Source organism: Gymnoscopelus braueri (genome assembly GCF_963280865.1).
Source record: "Gymnoscopelus braueri genome assembly, chromosome: 10".
In the NCBI taxonomy this organism is placed as follows: domain Eukaryota; kingdom Metazoa; phylum Chordata; class Actinopteri; order Myctophiformes; family Myctophidae; genus Gymnoscopelus; species Gymnoscopelus braueri.
The window spans coordinates 12,070,480-12,091,056 of record NC_137611.1 but is presented as its reverse complement, the minus strand read 5'-3'; the positions used below and the strand labels follow the sequence as shown (position 1 = coordinate 12,091,056).

General features: G+C 42.0%; 1 protein-coding gene across 1 annotated transcript in view; it reads right to left on the bottom strand.

Moving 5' to 3' along the window:
- The window catches only part of LOC308093369 (serotransferrin-like), a gene marked incomplete at its 5' end in the record, with an annotated part of 40,584 nt that extends 31,795 nt beyond the window's left edge, over positions 1-8,789 (bottom strand). Inside the window, 2 exons of the mRNA XM_080439703.1 lie at positions 259-373; positions 8,725-8,789. Coding sequence (XP_080295829.1) covers positions 259-373; positions 8,725-8,789 — 180 coding nt within the window. The remainder of the gene's footprint in view (positions 1-258; positions 374-8,724) is intronic.
- Between the last annotated feature and the right edge of the window lie 11,788 nt (positions 8,790-20,577).

The following is a 20,577-nucleotide window of genomic DNA, read 5'->3' as shown; positions in this document are numbered from 1 at the left end:
AAAGTCTGCAACACTAGTATCTCAGCTCCACTTGTTTTATTGCTGCTTAATAATCAACGTTTCAATCCTGCTGAATCTTCTTCCGGAATTCCTGAAGAACATTTGCACACTGCTGGTCCTGAGTAGGATCTTTGTTTCATGTGCATTGCATGTAAATGACAAATAAAACGAACCTTGAACCCTGAAAATAACATATCATAGAAATAAACCTAACCCTAACCCTTGTGGATTACAGTTTTAACACTATAGCGTTCTCACCTTAATTGCCTGGATGCATTCAAGAGTGTCTTGTTTTTGCACACAGGAGAAGGTAGAGTCTGTAGCAGTTAGGTTTGTACATTTCGAGTATTCTTGGTCGGATTTCACACACCATCTGATGTGTGAAATTGAAGTTTGCCTCAAATGGCTGGTTGGATGATCAGCAGATGTAAATGCTGTGGATAAGGATACACATTTTAAAATGTACATAGGTAATAATAATTAAAGGAGTAGTTCACCCAAAAAAATACACACCCCATGAAGCATTGAATTCATGGAGAGTTTTTTTGTTTTTGTCGCGTTCCTAAGCCAATAATTTGAAGACTCAATGGAGACTTTGAGCATTTTTCCGCCGGTCATCACATTTTTGGCTTAGGAATCCGACAAAAACAAAATAACTCTCCATGAATTCAATGCTTCATGGGGTGTGTAATTGATAGAAAATAAGTATTTTTTTGGCTTATTTCCGTTGCAACACTACGCGTTGTAACGCAACGTGTTGTGAGCTTGTCGATCGGCTTTTTTCAGCTACAACTTTCCCCACAATAACAGAAAACAGATAAGACCCTAGTATAGAGCCCTGATGGACTCCGGGCCAACCCTGCAGTCCCTGTTTAGGGCATGTTGTTGTCATGGATACGCTTCACAACACATTGTGAAGCGTATCCATGACAATGTTTGCAATGTTTTGTTTACAAAGCCTGGAAGACTAACAGAAATGTAGTTTTGATTTATATGTTCCAATATTGAAAGCCAAAAAACACAATTAAATCATGAATTGCAATTATTTCTGTAAAACAGTAAGATTTAATAATAATAATAATAATAATAATAATAATAATAATAATAATAATAATAATAATAATAGTAATAGTATTAAAAAGGAATCATGTTTACCAGCGGTTCCCAGCAACAAGGACAGAAGGAGAAGCATGTTGGACAGTGTGAGTCTCCAGGTTAGAACAGCAGACAGGTGTTGTGCAGCATGGATGTACAGCAGGTGTTGAGACTCCTCCTGCTTTTATAGGAAAACATCCATGTGGGAGGAGTCTAGTGTTGAAAGACAAGGAAGAAAATACTGATGATATTTCCTCATCGTGGAAAGTTACAGGCTAAGAATTCCAGTCAAAAATATTAGTAATCCTTCTCAGGTTCCACTTGGCAGTTGGAATGATTTAATTTGAAAACTAAAAACTAAAATGTTATTCTATATAGAAAGAACATAGAGCAGTGGTTCTCAAACGTTTTCATGTCAAAGACCTACCTACAATTAAAATGTATTTGGCTGCGGACCGCCATACAAGATTTGTGTTGTTAAAATGTTTCAAAAATATTCCACTTTTTTTCACACTTTTTCAAGTTATTTCTAAAAGCCCACAACGCGGTGCGGCTCATACAGAACAGCTTTTTGAAAATAGCAGCTTTATATAGAGTTAAAGTGGTTAAACTCTCCCCGGACCCCACTTTGAGAACAACTGACACAGAGAGTAAAATCTGGAGAACGATTATCTATTATCTATCTATTTTACATGTTAAAAACAGGCCTTTTTGCAGCTATTCTGGTGCAAAGTATGAAAAGCATTCTAGTATGGAAAGCATTGATACTAGATGAATACTGTTAATGTGATGTTCTTTCATAATCATGCCATCAAACCTCAGTGAAGCTTTTAAGTTAGTGTAGAGCAGTGGATCTAAAACTTTTTTTGTGTCAAGGACCCCCAAATTGATATGCATTTGGCCACGGATCCCCATCTGCAAATGTTTTGTGCCAGGGACCCCCAGAAGAGAAGATTTGTGTTTAAAAAAAAGAAAAATCATAATTTTTCAAACACACTTCAAAGTGACGCACTGTGAGCTTGTACAGTAGCTAGTTTTGAATAGCCAGCGTATAAATGATGGATTAAGGGGTTCAAATGATTGTGATGCTGTATTAATAAATGTCACCTCGAACGCCCCCCAAGGACCCCTGGGGGTCCCCTGACCCCACTTTGAGAACCACTGGTGTAGAGTGCCAGGATGACTAGGATTTTGCCTCCATTTGAATAAAGTTAACAACACTGCTCATTTAGCACGTCATACAGTTTACAATATTGTTATACAAATAGCAGTAATTAAAATAACACAGTATACTGATTTGCAGCAGTAACTGATCTCAAATTCAGTGTATTTTTTTTAGGTCAGTATTGATTTAACTACACATGCATCCCTATTCTGAGCATGTCATAATAGTGAACATGGCAACATTAAGTGAAAATAGCCGATCTACAAGGTCACAACGCATTATGTTGTGATGTGTTGTGACCACCATGCAGGTCGGCTCTTTGGTGTGGAGGGGCAATAATGGCGGAGACCAAGTAAAGACCATCTGGGACCCCGGTCAACTAAGGCTGTAAGTGATTAAACATAAATGAACAATTGAGCAATATACTGTCATTCTGAATATCGTCTCTGTCGGATGGAAACCTCATATGTCCAAAACTGTTACTTTTCAGGATTCAAAAGAAAAAATATCAAAAGTAGCATGATCTACATGCTCCAAACTTGTGGATCTGCTTCTTTTGATGCTTTTGCTGTAGTGTGATCATGTAGGGCGTTACGAAAAAACACAAAAAGTTAAAATATGGAGATAGCCCGACAGCAACGATATGTTAGTCAAAATATACACTGGCAGTGCAAATGTCTTTACAGTGAGTGGACACATTGACCATAGCAAATTACATACAGTATGCAATATTTACTAAGTCAACGGTTGAGCGTAAGGTTGATAACTAAATTAACCACTTAAACCCTCTATTCTTAGAGGACCCGAGTTGCAACTGTAACGCTTTTTTCCCTTATACACCAAAGGGGGCGGCAGTGGCTCAGAGTGGCCGGATGGGAACAGCAAGGTTCCCAGTTCGATTCCCAGGCTCTCCTAGACTTAGTGTCAAAGTGTCCTTGAGCGAGACGCTGAACCCCGATGAGCAGGTTGGTGCCTCTGCCATCGGCGTGTGAATGGGTGAATGTAATGCACAATCTATTTAAAGCGCTTTGGATAAAAAGCGTTGTTGCCCCGAGAATATGGATGCTGGGGTTCAAGTGGTCAAACCTTACTGAGAGCTCGTCTGGCAATCAGAAGGTTGCCGGTTTAATGTGTGGATGTGTCCCTGAGCAAGACACTTAAACCCTAACGTGCTCCCCGTCACTGATCCCAATAGTTAGGATGGGTAAATGCAGAAGTTTACCCAAACAAAGAGTCTCCTTTGAGTCTCCTACGGGAACCCACTGCTCGTCATCAAATTATTGGCTTAGGAATGCGACAAAAACAACAAAAAAATATCCATGAATTCAAGTCTCCATGGGGTGAGTAATCGATAGTGCAAAGGTACAGCAGCAAATGCCCCCAACAACTAAACAGGACAAAATATAAAATATTATACAATATTATCATGAAGACTTGCCCACATGATGTTCTGAATATTGAGACACCATGCCCACTACTTTCACAATGGATGATATTAAATCTTTTCAACCTTTCACACCCTCCTTCATCCTTCATCATGTTACCGACATGCAGGGTTATTAATACCAGGGCATCAATGAACGTACACGTTTTGTCTCCTCACACAACAAGGAAGGGTCAGGGATTTACAGAATGTCCATGAAGTCATGTGATACTGTACAAACTGGAAGTGCCCAAAGTATGAAATAACATTCACCCTTGCCTTGACAGCGCAATAAAGGACCTGCATCCTTATCACTTCTTCCATTGTCGCTCTCTGTGAGGCTTAGATTCCTTAAAAAATCCTTGTAAAGTAACTACGTACATTTACTCAAGTACTGTACTTAAGTACCATTTTGATGACTTTTTACTTTACTGGAGTATTTCCAATTTCCAATTATTTTATTTCTACTCGATTACATCTCAGAGGCAAATATTGTACTTTTCCTCCATTACAATTATTTGAAAACTTTAGTTACTGTTACTTTGTAGATTTTGATTATTATTACAAAACATACATTACCCACTTCAGCCCTATATACATTTCGGGCCATTTGAAAATTAAAAATATTTTTAAAAACATTTTATACATTTGAAAACTTGTGAAATTGGACATTCTGCATGATGAGTACCTTCTACTTTTGGTACTTTAAGTACATTTTGATACCAATACTTTTGTACTTTTACTAAATTAAAAATTAAATTTTGAATTCCAGACTTTTACTTGAAACAGAGTATTTCTGCATTACAGTATTGATACTTTTACTTAAGTACGAAATGTGAGTACTTTTTCCACCACTGATAATCAGTCAAAGAAGCTTGACACTTGATTATCTGTCTTTAAAATATGACAATTTTCAACCAACACCCTGGAGAGCTCAGCAGGAAGCCTGGGTCCCTTTTCTCAATACAGACCCCATTGTGGCCCACAAGTGAAAGAAGGTATCTGTTACCGTTTCAGCAACTGGTGCCAGCTGGTTTAAATGAACAACTAGTTTCACTGTAATCTATTTTCCACAGCGTAATTATCTAATCATTTGCCGTGCACTGTCACAAAGGACATACCGAAGTGACACTTGACCGTAAGTGCGGCTGTTTCCTGGACCTTTAATGAAGGCAGGTATTGTTTCTCCAGATGAGTGGATGGGTGCATGGGTGGATGGGTGGTTGTGCAAGTTTGTAATGGTGAGGAAACAGTGTGACAGGAATCAGTGGTGTAAAGTAACTAAGCACATTTACTCAAGTACTGTACTTATGTACAATTTTGAGGTATTTTTACTTTACTGGAGTATTTCCAATTTTCTGTACTTTTACTTGAAAATACACTTCAAAATAAGGCACAGAAATGCAGATCCTGACATTGCTGGGTACCCACTGCAGAACCCGCTCAAGGACCCCTGGGGGTCCCCGGACCCTACTTTGAGAACTAAGGCACCAAGCTACGACCGCCCCAAATAAAGAATTGTCTAATTCCCTAATTATCAACATGTCTCTGAATAAATCACTGATCACCACCAACTCCACCCCCTGCACCCCCAGGGCTTTGCATGGGGGGGCTGTGCCTGAGACATAGAGGGCCTTTCCTGTTTTGCATAATTCATCCGAGTTCATAAATGGTGACCCATGAAGGGAACATAAGTACTTTACATTTATTTTTACTTGTATTTTTTGGAAGATGTTGTTGCTTTGTACCTAAACTTGTATGGAATGGGTTATTTTGTTTATTGATTGACTTGATTACAATATCGCCTTTCTCCAAATCGAGCCAATTTTTTATAGTTACTGGAAAAAAATGACTATAAAGTTTTATTAGAGCTGAGATTTTTTTTTTCTGGCAAATATTTTCCGACCTGTTAATTGTTACTGAAATGATCAATTCAATGTTATTATTTCAACATTACCAAACCTGACCCTATATTCCAGGGTGAAGTTGCATTTAACGGCATTAGTCAACATGACATGACGTAACATAACAAGATCGAATTAATAACGCCTAACAAATGAATGAATAATGCCTAACAATGAGCCGATACAAGCATGCAACACAATACAAGTTGTTTCTGTGTGACTATTGTCAGGCCATCCTGTGTTGAAATGTTGGGAAGGCATGGGTTACCCTACTGACCTACATTTTCAATTGTTTTCTGTGTGAAACAATGGGAGAAATGGTTTCATAATGGCAACAATACCTGCGTGTTATTCTACACGATGGTTGTTGAGTGGAGCCTGCCTGATGCCTGATGCCAGATCTTTGGGTCCGATGCCCATCCTGATCTTTTTGGAGAGTCCTAGTGATGTTGTTTTGACCGATATCTTGACTAAAGTAACAAAAGTAAAAGTACTCATTATGCAGAAGGTCCCATTTCACAAGTTCAAAATGTATAAAAAAATACTTTTGAAAATAGCCGATCTACAAGCTCACAATGTGAGCTTGTAGATCGTCTATTTTCAAATTGGCCGAAATGTATATAGGGGCTGAAGTGGTTAAAGTATGTTTCGTAATAATAATCAAAATCTACAAAGTAATTGGTAACTAAAGTTTTCAAATAATTATAGTGCAGTAAAAGTATAATATTTGTCTCTGAGATGTAGTGGACTAGAAGTAAAAGTACCGAAAATTGGAAATACTCCAGTAAAGTAAAAATACCTCAAAATTGCACTTAAGTACAGTACTTCAGTAAATGTACTTAATTACTTTACACCAGTGATTTGCATTGCCGTCAACTTTTCGATCACTCGAAGTGATCTTCATCAGGACTTATACGACGTATATAAAAACGACGGGCAATATCTGTAGCATTATCAGTGTGCAGACTTTGGGTGCGTTCGGATATGCGCACCGGGAGCGCACTCACGTATTGGTTTGTATTGGACCAGTGCGCTCAGTGCCTTAGTTCCGAACCAGTGTTGATTTCGTCGACTAAAACTATGACGAAAAATGTTCGTCGACTACCTTTTTTCACTGACGAAAACGAAACAAAAACTAAATAAAAAATAAGCTACGATGACTAAAACTAAGACTAAATATATTGGCAATTTCGTCAACAAATAAAAACTAGACTAAAATGTTAGTGAGGGACCAGTGGAGAAGAGATCCAGTAGAACTAAAAGACAAGTCATTTTATGTTTGGTTACGCTCGGGTGTTGTGCTCTGAAAATAGCAGATCTACAAGCTCACAACGCATCGCGCTGCGACGCGTTGTGAGCTTGTAGATCGGCTATTTTCGGCTATAGCGTTAAATGCAACTTCACCGTGGGTTATATAGTCAGGTTTGGTAATGCTGAAATAATAACATTGAATTGATCATGTCAGTCAAGCATTAACAGGTTGGAAAATATTTGCCAGAAAACCCCAAAAACCAACCAATTGTTAAATCAGCCATTACGACACCATCAAGGCACCGCCACAATACATTTTAGTCGACTAAATCTACAGTTGATTTAGTCGACTATAATCTTATGATATTTAGTCGACGAAATTAGACTAAAACTAAAACATTTCAGATGACTAAAATATGACTAAAACTAAATGGAATTTGATTCAAGAGAATATGACTAAAACTACATAAACATTTGCTGTCAAAATCAACACTGACATCAACATCCGAACGCACCCTTTATTCCTTCTCGTCTTCGTGTAACCTCCTCGTGCTATCGTGCCAGCGATGAGTCTGCACGCACATGAGACTGCACGCAAAGAGGATATGAAACCCTACGCCTGTAATCAGAACTGTGTAATCAGATTATAATCTTCGCAGACATATGTCTGGGGCAGACATAAATAAACAAACCCGACAATGCTTGTGACAACAAAGGCCTCAGGTCCTCATTACAAGGTGTTATTGTATGTCTTCATAGATGGTAGCAGACATTCCCACACTTCCACTTAGGAAGATCACTCAGCCCTGAAGCATTAAACAAACATCAGGACTGGCCCACTTGCACTGGGCTGACATTAACGGACCTGCATGCTATTTTAATCCATTAAATAGTGATACACGTCACATAAAGTAGACCAGTGGGCTTTCTAACTTTTTGTGCCCGAGGCACACCAAAAGGCATGTTAAAATCTCAAGGCCCGCCTGTAGTCCTATCTATCCAAAATAGCCGTATCACTCTGTAAACATGTATTGTTATTTACTAATGCCAAATAAAAGTTGTAATATAGAAAGGGAGAGAGTGCATGTGTGCATGCACGCCTGCATCATGTCTAATGTTAAAGGTTTCATGACGTTCAGTTTTACCACACATTAAAAGTCTTTGTCATGGTCCTTCAAACGTGTATAGAAAGTTTTAACAAAAAATTCCACCCCATTGATCCATGGCAGGTGTTTTTCTCTCACATTTCTAAAGCCTTTTCAACTGCAATGAAAAAAGAAATCTTTGCCTGCGGGTGTCGCTGGTGAGGGATTTTGCCTGTCAATCATCGCCTCTGCTCCGCCCCCCCCCCAAAGGAAAGGATAGGGGAGGGGCGAGGAGGAGAGTGGGCGGGATTAATCGACTGTGACCTCACTGCCGAAGGGCCAAGCTCAGATAACTTTTCAGCCTAATTATTCAGAAAACCCCAGACCACAGAAAATCCACTGAATGTTCAAAGTTCAGATTTTTTGGGTGTAATTGAGGTCATAAAACCCCCCAAAAAACATTAAAAATAAAAAAAAGTGAAAATGAATGTCATGGAACCTTTAAAGCTGATGGTATTGGCAGGCCTCAGTGCAGGTGTCTGGGCTGGTGAGTGGACAAGGAGTTGGTCACACCACCACAGGTATGGCAATCTCCCCCTTCCCCCTGGCAATCCCTCATGGCTGGAAGGAGTTCTTTTCACTTCAGTCGATCAGCTGCAGGAAAATCTTCTTTTATGTAGACGTCAGTGCCTTTCAGGGCTTTGGCTTTGCTGAGAACCTACAGTTTGTCCTTCCTTATAGAGCAGAAATGTGACAACAATGGGCCTGGGCCTGGTGGAGGATGGAGAAGTTCTTCCAGACCCGTGGGCCCGCTCCAGCTCAATGTTGTGGTGGTAAAGCTGTAGCTTCTCTGACAGCAGCTCCATCACTTTGTCCTCAGAGTCAGACCATTTTTCACCCTCTGACTCATTAATGCCATCAATAATTACATTGTTTCTTATGGACTGGCCTTCAATATAATCAAGCTTATAGTTGACTGAGATAAGACTTTTACTGACTGATTCCATGTTGGTCTCTGCAGATATTGCCCTACATCTTACAATAGTCTTTAAAGAGCTGGTGCCACGTTTTTGCACTTTTTCTGTTTTTCATGTGTCTATGAGGTTGATAGAACTTCATTAAGCCCCCCGGTGGTGTTTTTATGGTGTTTTATATCTTCTCTGACTATTTGGAGTTTCTTCCTGGAGGCTGAAACCTTGAGGGTCAAACGTGCCAATAGAGAAACAGCGCTTTAGTGACATCACAAAGCCATTCCCTCCCCCTCATTATCATAACACAACAGGTGTGGGCATGAGGAGGAGGAGGGACTAGGACAGGTGGGTGGTGCTAAGGTGGTGGAGGAGGTGCTAAGGTGAGAACCAGGTATACTTAATGAACTGGTGGGTGTGTATACATAAAAACAACATTTAACACTTACTGTACACTTTCTTTTTGTTGAAAAAAATCCTTACATAATAATAATACCTTATGATCAGGTTTCAGGGTTGAAAAATATCATGGCACTCCATCTTTAAAATCTTGAAATTCCTTTTGAGTGCATTCCAGACTAGCCCTGAGGCCAATAAGGCCCAGCAGCACCCCAACTCTTTTGTTTGAGGAGTCAACCAGGATTTCAACGCAGGATTTGAAAATGTTCTCCTGTTGTTCTATAAGAGTTTTGTACTTCTCAGGCATTTCACGCACCTCCGTGCGATAGTCTCCGCGCTCCTTTACAAATGTACAGAACATTGTGTCTGTATCGCTGTCTGTCACCGTCTGCTGCAGACATCACTGTCATTAGCCTACGTGCATCTGCACTGATGTGTTTATTACTGTGTTATTACTGTGTTATTAGGGTTTTATTAGTGTGCCGACGTACTTGATGTGTTAGTCTTTGTATTAGTGTGCATAGGGACATTTCATTCAGGAACCGGGTCTCTGGGTCTTTGTTAGGCTGATTCAGCACAGCAGAGAAATATGCCAAATTGGATCGAATTCACAAAAAAAGAACATCCAGTGCTTTTGACTACTTATCCACTTAGATTGATCATAGGATGTCAAGCAGCGCTTGGAATTAAAAACTTTGAGGACCTAATAAAACAAAAAAGCAGAATAACAGTTAAATCGATGTCAGGGGCTCAAAGAGACAGCTGCCAAACAGGAAGTCTTGCCAAGTCAGTAAAAAACAAAAGTCAAAACGAAATAAAGAAACAAAAAAACGAATGAAAATGTCGAAACTATAACAAGCACCTTGACACAGAGGCGGAGAGATAAAAGACAGGCTAGGGAGGCTACAGTGCACTATGCCCAGTAGATAGAGGGAGGAAGGCAGAAGGCAGATTAATCAAAGGACATCAAAGGCAAATGAATGTTAGGACTGGGCAGGGATGAAAGGGAGCCGCCGCTTGTGCCTTGTCTCTCCCCACTCTGCTCGGCCCGGACCGGCACTCTGATCTCTGGGCCTATTGTGCCCCGCGGGGACACAACAAAACACACACACACACACGCACACGCACACGCACACACACACACACACACACACAAAGTTACTTTGTATTACTATGCTTGTGAGGACGTCAACGTTTTAGACTTTAATGAATGCCGTTTTCTCTTCTTTTTTTTGTGTGTACCATTTTTAACCCTAACCCCCTAATGCTGAAAATAGCAGATCTACAAGTTCACAGACGCATTGTGAACTTGTAGATCTGCTGATTTGTGGTGCATGACACCCGTGTGCAACTGAGTAGAAGGCATAATTCCGACAGTCCTCACAATCTCTATTTCTCAAATCCTACTATACTTGTGGGGACTTGTGGCTCTCAAAAGCATAGTAATACAAGTACACATGCACACACACACACACACACACACACACACACTCACACAGGTGTCAGAAAGCCGAGTTAAAATAGGCAAGAATTTTTCCACGTCTCCCTCCTTCGTGTACATTTCCTGTTTCTCTTTATTTCCGTTTTTCCTTTTTCCTCGTACATCCTCGTACACATGAAGTTGTCACTTGCTGACCCCCCACCCCCCCCCCCCCCCTCCCCAACACACCCCGACGACTTCAAAGCCTGACCTTGTGACATGGAAGCCTGAGTCGGCCGCGCACAGAAAGCTTTGGTCTGGAGCGTAAACACACAGTTGCACACTCTCTCTCACACATACCGCCGTTGGCAGTGTGAGCCGTGCCGTCAGCGTTGGCCGCTCGCATGGGGCCGGGGAGGGACGGCGGCCCGCGGGGCTTTGATACCCGCCCCGCCAGAGGCCGGCCCTTTTGATATCGCCCCGCCAGAGGCCGGCCCTCGCCCCGCCAGAGGCCGGGCCTTTTTGATATCGCCCCGCCAGAGGCCGGACCCTTCCGACGGCCCTCTTCATCCCTCGGCCAGTTAAGTTGGCTCGAAGATGACTCCAATTTGTGTCGCCCTTCCTTTGGTGCTTTACCGGTCGGTCAGCACAGACTCATCAACTAGAGTGACCGTGTCCCTCTCTTCCGCGCTCCTTTACAAATGTACAGAACACTGTGTCTGTATCGCTGTCTGTCACCGTCTGCTGCAGACATCACTGTCATTAGTCTACGTGCATCTGCACTGATGTGTTTATTACTGTGTTACTACTGTGTTATTAGGGTTTTATTAGTGTGCCGACATACTTGAATTAGTGTGCATAGGGACATTTCATTCAGGCCTTGAGCAGGTTGAAAAGTATCTTGCTGAAAAAGAACGAATGTACAAATTCCAATCTGGCTTCAGAACATCTCGTTCCACTGACACATGCCTTCTCTATTTGACCGACCACATCAAACATGAGGTGGACGCGGGCAAATACGGCGGCATGGTCATGCTGGACCACCAAAAGCCATTTGACACCGTAAACCACTCTATATTGATTGATAAGCTGAAAGCAATTGGTTTTGATAGCACATCAATGAACTGGATGCAATCCTACTAGGGCCTTTACTGTTCCTAATATATGTGAACGACATGACATCAGCATGTGACTGCAATTTGTTCTTGTTCGCGGATGACTCTGCACTCCTAGTCTCGAGCAAGGACAAATCGCAGTTTGAAAACGGCCTTAGCTCTGAACTCGGTAAAATCTGCACCTGTCTCGCTGATAACAACTATCATTACACCTGGGTAAAACTGAATCCATTCTCTTTGGGTGCATAATAAACCTCTGCAAGACCAAAGGACTTCACAGTTAAAGTGGGTGACAATGTTATCACAAGGAAAGAAGAAATCAAAGTCTATTTTAGAGACAAATCTTTTCCGTGAAAAAAATGGCAACTAAAGTAATCAAAAAAGTCAACCACAGAACAAGATTTTTGTACATGATCTCCTCGTTGGTCAGTAGGAATACACTGAAGACTCTAGCTGGAGCACTCATCCAATGTCACTTTGACTACACCACAGAGACACCCATGTACCTGTCAAACTACTTCAATAACGTTAAAGACACACACACACACAAGCACAACACCAGAGGGAGCTCCACCAATCTCGTTCAACCCAGATTCGGCTCAAACAAGGGGTTACATAAAAAAGTGTGACTCCTTACCCTCGTTCAAAACCGCTCTAAAAGAACGCCTACAGGTGTCTGCAATTTGTAACTGGACCCTGTAAAAAGTCTAAGCTTATCACCAGATATTACCCCCCCCCCATCCCCCAACTGTTTACTGTACATATTTTTCTTTATTACTACTCCTATATATGATGTTTTGCATATTATTGTATATTATTGTTTGTCTTTAAATGTCTCGAGGAATTGAATACACAGGACCTCAATGGAAATAAGCCCTGGGCTTTTATATCCTTTTACTGTAGCATTTTTTTAATAAATGTATCTGTACCACTGTACCTTTTTTGCAAACTGTTAATAAAGTAATCAATCAATCAATCAATCTCATTCTTTGACGCTGCAACCACCTGGTGTCCCTATTTTGAGCATGCCATAGATGAAAATAGTCAAAAGAGGGTAAGCTTGTAGAGCGACTATTTTCCCATTTTAGTGGTTTAAACGTTTACTGCCAAGATCCCGAGTGTTAAGTATGAGGACGTAATGGGTCAATTTCTACAGTTACACTCAGAATTAAATTCTATTTAGCAGTGCAATTTAGTTTAGTACTCTGACTTTGGACTCACCTTCAACACTCATTTAGATGTGATTGAGTTGTATTTAATAGTGGAAATCAATAATTGATTGAGAATTTCACCTGGATTCTCATGGTGTATTTCATGGAAAGAGCAGGTGATCTTAAAGGTGGTTAAACGAAAACGTTTTTTTGTTAAAAGGTTAAAGGTCTATATTGTGATCACTGCTATAGAGTGTTTGTTCAGTAACGGGGGTCTCCCCATCTCTCCAGCTCTTTAATAAACAGGGAAAAAAAATTCAGTAGGGTGACCAATTTCAATCAATCAGCTTCAATTTTATAGTGTTCCAGTTACAATTTGGTCTGCTAATTTTTGTTTTAGTTTCATAATTTCCAATTTCACTTTGTATGTTTATGCTGTATCCTGGATGAGTTCTCTTTCCTGAGATTGGTATCCTCACCTGAAAATGTATTTTCCGTTTACTAAGGAGCTGGAGATGAGGAGACACCTGCTGAACAAACACTCGATATCAATGATTACTATGGGAATATTGAGCTGTTTAACACTTGTTTGAACAAAAGAAAATCTAACTTACTGTATAGGTGCAACTCAAAGCATTGTATCCTTAGAGCTTGCGATATCAAAGTGAATTCAGAAAGCAAATTGCGTCTGTAACATTTCAATGTTTTTCCATAGACCGGAGACATTGATAGCATGGAATTGTGTGCTAATTTAAATTGTTTTTCAGAAAACATTATCCCGACATGCCATTTCTAAAATAGACTAGAACACAATTATATAAGATAATACTATATTTGCAATGTCACAGATTAAATCAAGAGGCATTTCTGGACTCTTAAAAACCAGAGGTGGAAAGTAACTAATTATATTTACTCAAGTACTGTTCTTAAGTACAATTTTGTACTTTACTTTACAGTATTTGGGTATTTCCGTTTTTTGATACTTTATACTTCTACTCCACCACATCTCAGAGGCAAATACTGTACTTCTTTCCCTACAGTATAAATTGTAGTGTAGTTTTATTTATTATTTGACATCTGTATACGGTAGTTACTTTGCAGATTTATATTATGAATACAAAACATACTTTAACTGTATGTAACTGCCTAATGTAGGCCATACATGGGCAACTGGCGGCCCGGGGGCCACATGTCCCTCACCTCCTTCACTTAATGCGGCCCGCAGGTTAATATCGGAATACTGATTATTATTGATTTCAGCTGTTACAATTCCAAACATGCAAACACGCTTTAATTACTTGAGTCTTATTAGTTAGTATCAGTAGCTTAATGACTAGTATTCAAATTCTATTGTCTTTTTTATGTCCAATATATTTGTATTTAAGTTCATAAAGTTAACATAAGTATAACTAAATGCATTTGAAATTGAAAAAAAATGTTACTTTTCAGGATTCCAATTAAAAAATAATAAAACAAAATTCAGGATTCCAATTCAAAAATAGCTAAAATAGCAGATCTACATGCTCAAAACGCGTCGCAGTGCGACCCGTTTTGAGCTTGTAGATCGGCTATTTTTGCTACTTTTGTGTGACATAGAATGGCCCGACAGTTATATTCAATGTGGCCCTCTGGAGTGAGTGTGGAAATATATTGGCCCTCTCCATCATCAAAGTTGCCCACCCCTGGTATAGGCCTACCTACATGATGATGCATTATGGTAGGTTAAGCTACCCCAGCCAGCAGCACATCAAATAATTAAAATCAGTCCCACCGTTACCAGCTGCAACATTAAAGTGATGAATACATTAATCCAATAATATGATTTTTGAAATGGGTTACATTTTTTTTACTTTTACTTCACTGGAGTACTTCCAATTTCCTGTACTTTTACTTCTACTCCACTACATGTAGTTTTACTCCACTACAATTATTTGAAAACTTTAGTTACTACTGTAGTTACTTTGTCGGTTTTTATTATTATTACAAAACATGCATTAACCACTTCATCCCTACGTATATACTTTAGCTATTTGAAAATAGCCGATCTACAAGCTCACAGCGCGTTGCTTTGCGACGCGTTGTGAGCTTGTAGATCTGCTATTTTCAAAATATTTATGATTTGTGAAATGGGACATTCTGCATAATGAGTACTTTAAAATTTTGGTACTTTAAGTACATTTTGATACCAATACTTTTGTACTTTTACTCAAGTAAATTTTGTATTCCGGACTTTTACTTGTAACAGAGTATTTATTTCTACATTGCAGTATTGATACTTTTACTTAAGTAAAAATGTTTGGTACTATTTCCACCACTGGACCTTTTCTTAAATAAAAACAACTCGGTCCATCACTGTTAAAAACACACGCCGTCTTTACGTAACATAAAAAGCGCGAGTTCAGCTGAGAAAGACAAAAGTGATGTGAACTGACAATATTTTAATGGGGGGGATAAAGCGCTGTAAGTGATCAATCGGCGCGGCGACCAAGTGATGCCCGGGGTACGGCTTTGATGTGGGCATCCTCAGAGGGATGCAAAGGACAATGCCCCCTTTGAGGGGCACGGAGAATGGCAGACGCTTCTCTCTCTCCCCTCGCTCGCTCGCTCTCTCCCGTCCTCTCTCACATACTGTCCCTCCCCCAAAACTCTCTCTCTCTCTCTCTCTCTCTCTCTCTGTGTGTGTGTCTCTCTCTCTCTGCATGCCACCACATGTCACAACAAGCGATGCCCTTAACTGCACAACTTTCTTCCATATTATTTTTATGTTAATACATTCAAACACCCCCTCCCCCTCCTCCTCCCCCCCCTCCTTGCCCTCCCGTCCAATCACACCACCATCCCCTCCCTCCCTCTCTCTCTCTTCATCTCTCACCGTCTCCCTCCCCTCTCTCTCTCTCTCTCTCCTTTCAACAGAACCAAACCCCTTTTGTAATAAACAGCCTTGGCAAGTTGCGCCCGATTCGCTTGTCACAAGTCTTAATGAATTCGTCTGTTTGTGCATTGGTCATGGGAGCATCCCCCCCCTCCTCTCTCTCTCTCTCTCCTTCCCTCCCCCCACTTTGGTGTTCCCCTTGCATGGGGGGGGGGGGGGGGACTCTCTATATATACCCAGGGACCACTCCGGGGCAACCCCATTGTTCCCTCTACATAAAACCTACAGACACAGATGCCCCCGCACAGCCAGTGCCGGAGACAGCGAGTCAGGCGGAGGCGGACGGTTTGTGACAGCGCTAAGAGCCACCGCCAGCCAGCCAGCCAGACCACCACCTGGACATTATTACAGCCACAGGCTCAAGTCTCCCTCTCATCTGCATCTTCATCCAGTTTACCGACCCCACCACCACCCCCTCCACGTGCCGGTGTGTGTGTGTTTTTTAACCAAGCAGACTGGACTGGTCTCTAATGGTGTGAGAGGATGATGCTGCTGATCTCGCCGTTGTTGCTGCTGCTGCTGCTGATGGGACTGTCCCGCCGCTGTGAGGTGGTGCACGGAGCCCCCGCGGGGAGAGAGGTGTACAGGATGCCACAGAACGCACTCAGAGGTAACACAGCTCCGCTCGCTGGTTCGAAACCGCCATTGTTGTGTTTTGCTGCAACCTTTTGCCCTTTAGAATGTGACCCTCTCTGTCTAGCCACTTGAACCCTATAGTAGCGTGTCCCTGTTACGGGGCAGGATAGCTTTAGTAGATCTGCTATTTTCGGTGTAGAGGAAAATATTGGCGGATCCCTCGTCAACTATAGGGTTTAAGTTGGCTCTTCAGCCTCTTAACCTCAGTATTGGGTAAACTCAGCATGTTGGCGGAATGGCCACCATGTGGGAGCTGACAGCTACTGGAGGTGAGTTGGAGAATCATATCATAGAAGAGCCAAGTGTTCAAATGCATCGCATTATTCAAAAGCGGCAAAATGAGAAATCTGTTCACAGACACTATACCGAGGCCGAGTCCGATTCTTTGCACTATATGCCATGTTAAGAAGAGAATGAATCTGACCCTACAGTAGACCATATACATGCTCCAGTCTAGATCATAGCCCTGAGCATCATACTTCCATCTATTGCAGGATTACATATTCAGTTCAGGCTCATGTTGGGACTAAGTCAGTTGGAGATTGATGGAGTCTAAAGTGATGAGCAACAGGTGGCTATAGCCCCATGCAGAATAGTGATGCAACGCAGTGATTTAAACCCCCCAAAGAATGACTATCCTGACTGTTTCACCATTCATTTCAATGAACTGAAAACTAAAGTTGGGGGGGGGGGGGCTGTCATCGAGCGCATTAAGTTGTCTTCATTCACAGCTCTGGGCCTTTCCCACACAGCAACAGTATAGGCTCATCATGTCATCCCACACTGGGCCTCTCTTATGGAGATAGACACGTTGCATAATTCGAGAGCAAACTCTCTGATCATGACTGACATGACATGCCAAGTACAGCCGAACCCTGCCGCTGCACAGCTCGATGTGCGTGTGTGTGTGTGTGTGTGTGTGCGTGTGCGTGTGTGTGTGCGTGCGCGTGTGTCTGTCGGAGCGTTTTACTACAACAAGGGCCACGGGGTCCGTGCCGCACCCTGGCGCTTCATGCCAGCCTGTGTCCCCCAGCACCCCAGGGCCTGTCCCCTATACCCGGCCAGCCTCTCTGCCCGCTCAGCCCTGGCCTTTCTAATTAAGTTTTCAATCAGCGCCGTTATAGTCGTCGTTAGCGGCCCCGTCCCTGTGATGTGGCGCGGTCGTGGAGGGGTGGGGTGGGGGGGGACGGGGACGGGGACGGGGGAGGGGGTGCGAGGTCGGCGGTCTGATTGAAGTGCGTCTGTGGAAGGCTCAACAGCGCGCTGAGCGTGAGCTCGCTCCCCCTAACACTCTGGCAATGAGCTCAAAGAGCAGCATGAGAGAAAAGAGCGGCTACACGCACACACACACACACACACACCAGAAAGCCGTAGCAGCTCATACGAGAACACATACACACATAGATGTGTTCCCACAGCCAAGGACGGTCTCTTCTGTGAAATGACCTAGAAGTTCATTTCTTTTGACCTGTTGCCAAATCTTTCCTTTAAAGAAAAAAAGGGTTTAAACGTGTTTTGAAACGGGCAGACTGTCCGCATGCATCAGCGTCGACACGTTGGACTGCATGGTCATAGGATGAATTCCCAACGAGCGAAGAAGGCCTCTTCAATGCAGAACTAATTTGGCAGATGTACCGTGTTGTTCAGCACTTCCTCCGCCCTCCTCTCCTCTAGCCATGATTTGTACGAAAATAGCTGATCTACAAGCTCACAACGGTCCAAGATAAAAGTGTAAAAAAAGAGCATTCAATATAACACAATCAATGAAGGCGACAGACAAGCGTTAGGGTTTGTTCAACAGTCTGACTGTTGCTAGATCAGTGGGGGTCCAAAGAGAACCTCAGGGTTCCTTACGAGGGGGATCCTTACGGGTCCATTTGGTTCCATTCGGTCCTTGAAATTAAAACGATTGAGAACCACTGAGCTATAGATAAAAACTCGGGGCGCTGTGGCTACAAGCAGCGTAAATTAAACATCCGTCTGTGCTCTTCTCTCACTCTTTCTCCTATATACCTCTCCTTCTCTTGTTTCTCCCTCATTGTTGTCCCTGTTGTGACCATTATCTCCCCCTCCTTTACCTCTTGTCTGCAGCCCTGTCCGACCGCGGCACGGTGGTGCTGGAGGCGGCGCTGACCAGCGCCCTGTCCACCCTGGAGCGCGCCTCGTCCGAGAGTCGTCGGGCCGAGACCGGCTGCAGGGACTGCGTCCCCTGTCTGTTTCAGGACTGTGGGCAGCGCTCCACCTCCTGCTGTAAGGGGATCATAATACAAAACATTTACTCTATTTATGCAGCCGGTTCTCAACCCGTTCAATCCGGGAACACATCTCTGTCATTTTAAGATTTCTTTGGCTATTCAAAAATAGTAGATCATGAAGAGCAGTAGCTCTTTAATAGCTGCAGTAGCAGTAGCTCTATGAGCAGTAGCTCATAGCGCGGAACCGAGCGCTGCACTATGAGCTTGTAGATCTGCTATTTTTTAAACATCGTAAAAATGGGTGCAAATCTTTGAATATTTTTACCTGTCAAATGTCTCAACAAATGTCTTATTTTTTCTGGAAAACTATTGTTGCTAAATCAGTGGTTCTCAAACTTTTTCTTGTCAAAGATGCCCAAAATTATATGTTTTTGGCCACCGATCCCCATCAAAATATGTTGTTCCAGGGACCCCCTCCAGAAGCAAAGATTTGAGTTAAACATTTTTCAAAAATAGCATATCTACAAGCTCATAAGCTTGTAGATATGCTTATATATCTGCTATTTTTTGAATAGCCAAAGTATAAAATAATGGTTAAAGTGGTTCAAATCGAAAATGACAGATGCTTTCCCGGTCTTAATGGGTTAAAAAAAGAAGCTAAATTTGTACTTTCGAATACTTGAATACTTGACTTCAGTATAACACTGACTTGTCCACCACTTGGTCTAAAATCGCACTTTTTTTCCGACCCCACCAGCCTCTCCTGCTCGCGCCTCGTCCGAGCCCAGCTGCGACGTGATCAGCAGGGCCCAGAAGATCCCGGAGGAAGGCGAGCGGAGCTGGGCCCTGAGCCAGGCCTGTGGCTTCTACCAGCGGCGCTGCCAGGCGGCCGAGCTGGACCGAGAGAGCTGCGTCAGGGTGATGGGAGAGAGCTGCAGCGCCCGCGTGCTCCAGTGCAGCTTGCTGAACACCATGCAGAACCTGGAGCCAGCCACGCAGACGCGCACACAAGGTGACCTAATAATGCACGGATATATATACCAGTATACGTTATGGGAGAATGATAACAAGCTGACGCTGCAACACCATTGTTTTTTAACCCATTAAGACCTGGAACTGTGTCATTTTTAGATTTGAGCTAAAAAGCATTATTTTACACTTTGGGCTATTCAAAAATAGCAGATATACAAGCTCATAGCGCGGCACCGAGTGCCGCGCTACGAGCTTGTAGATCTGCTATTTTTGAAAAATCGTGAAAATGTGTGCAAAAGATTTGTATCTTGTATATATATATAAATATATTTTTATATATATATTTTTTTAAAGCGAACATTTTTTACTCAAATCGTTGCTTCTGGGGGGTCCCTGGAACAAAATATTTTGATGGGGGTCCGTGGCCAAATACATATAATTTTGGGGGTCCTTGACATTAAAAAGATTGAGCACCACTGATATAGAAACATACGTTTTTCAGAATACTGTTGAGATTTAGGAGACATGTAGAATTGGCTTCAGGTCTCAATGGGTTAAAACAAGAAAGGGAGAAATTTAACTACACATTTAACCAGAAGTCCCTCTTTTGGTGGCCATGTCATTATAGTCAAACATTTTCAAAATGTTTTTATAAAAATTTTCCTAAACTCTTAAGTAAAGACTAAGGCTTAAACTGGTCAAATGAGTATGAGCTCATTTACTCATTTTGTGGTTTTAGGCAATGTGTTTATCGTCTCTGTCGGGTGGACACCTCATACGTCCAAAACTGTTACTTTTCAGGATTCAAATTCAAAAGCATCAAAAGTAGCAGATCCGCAAGATCAAAAGCTTGCGGATCTGTTATA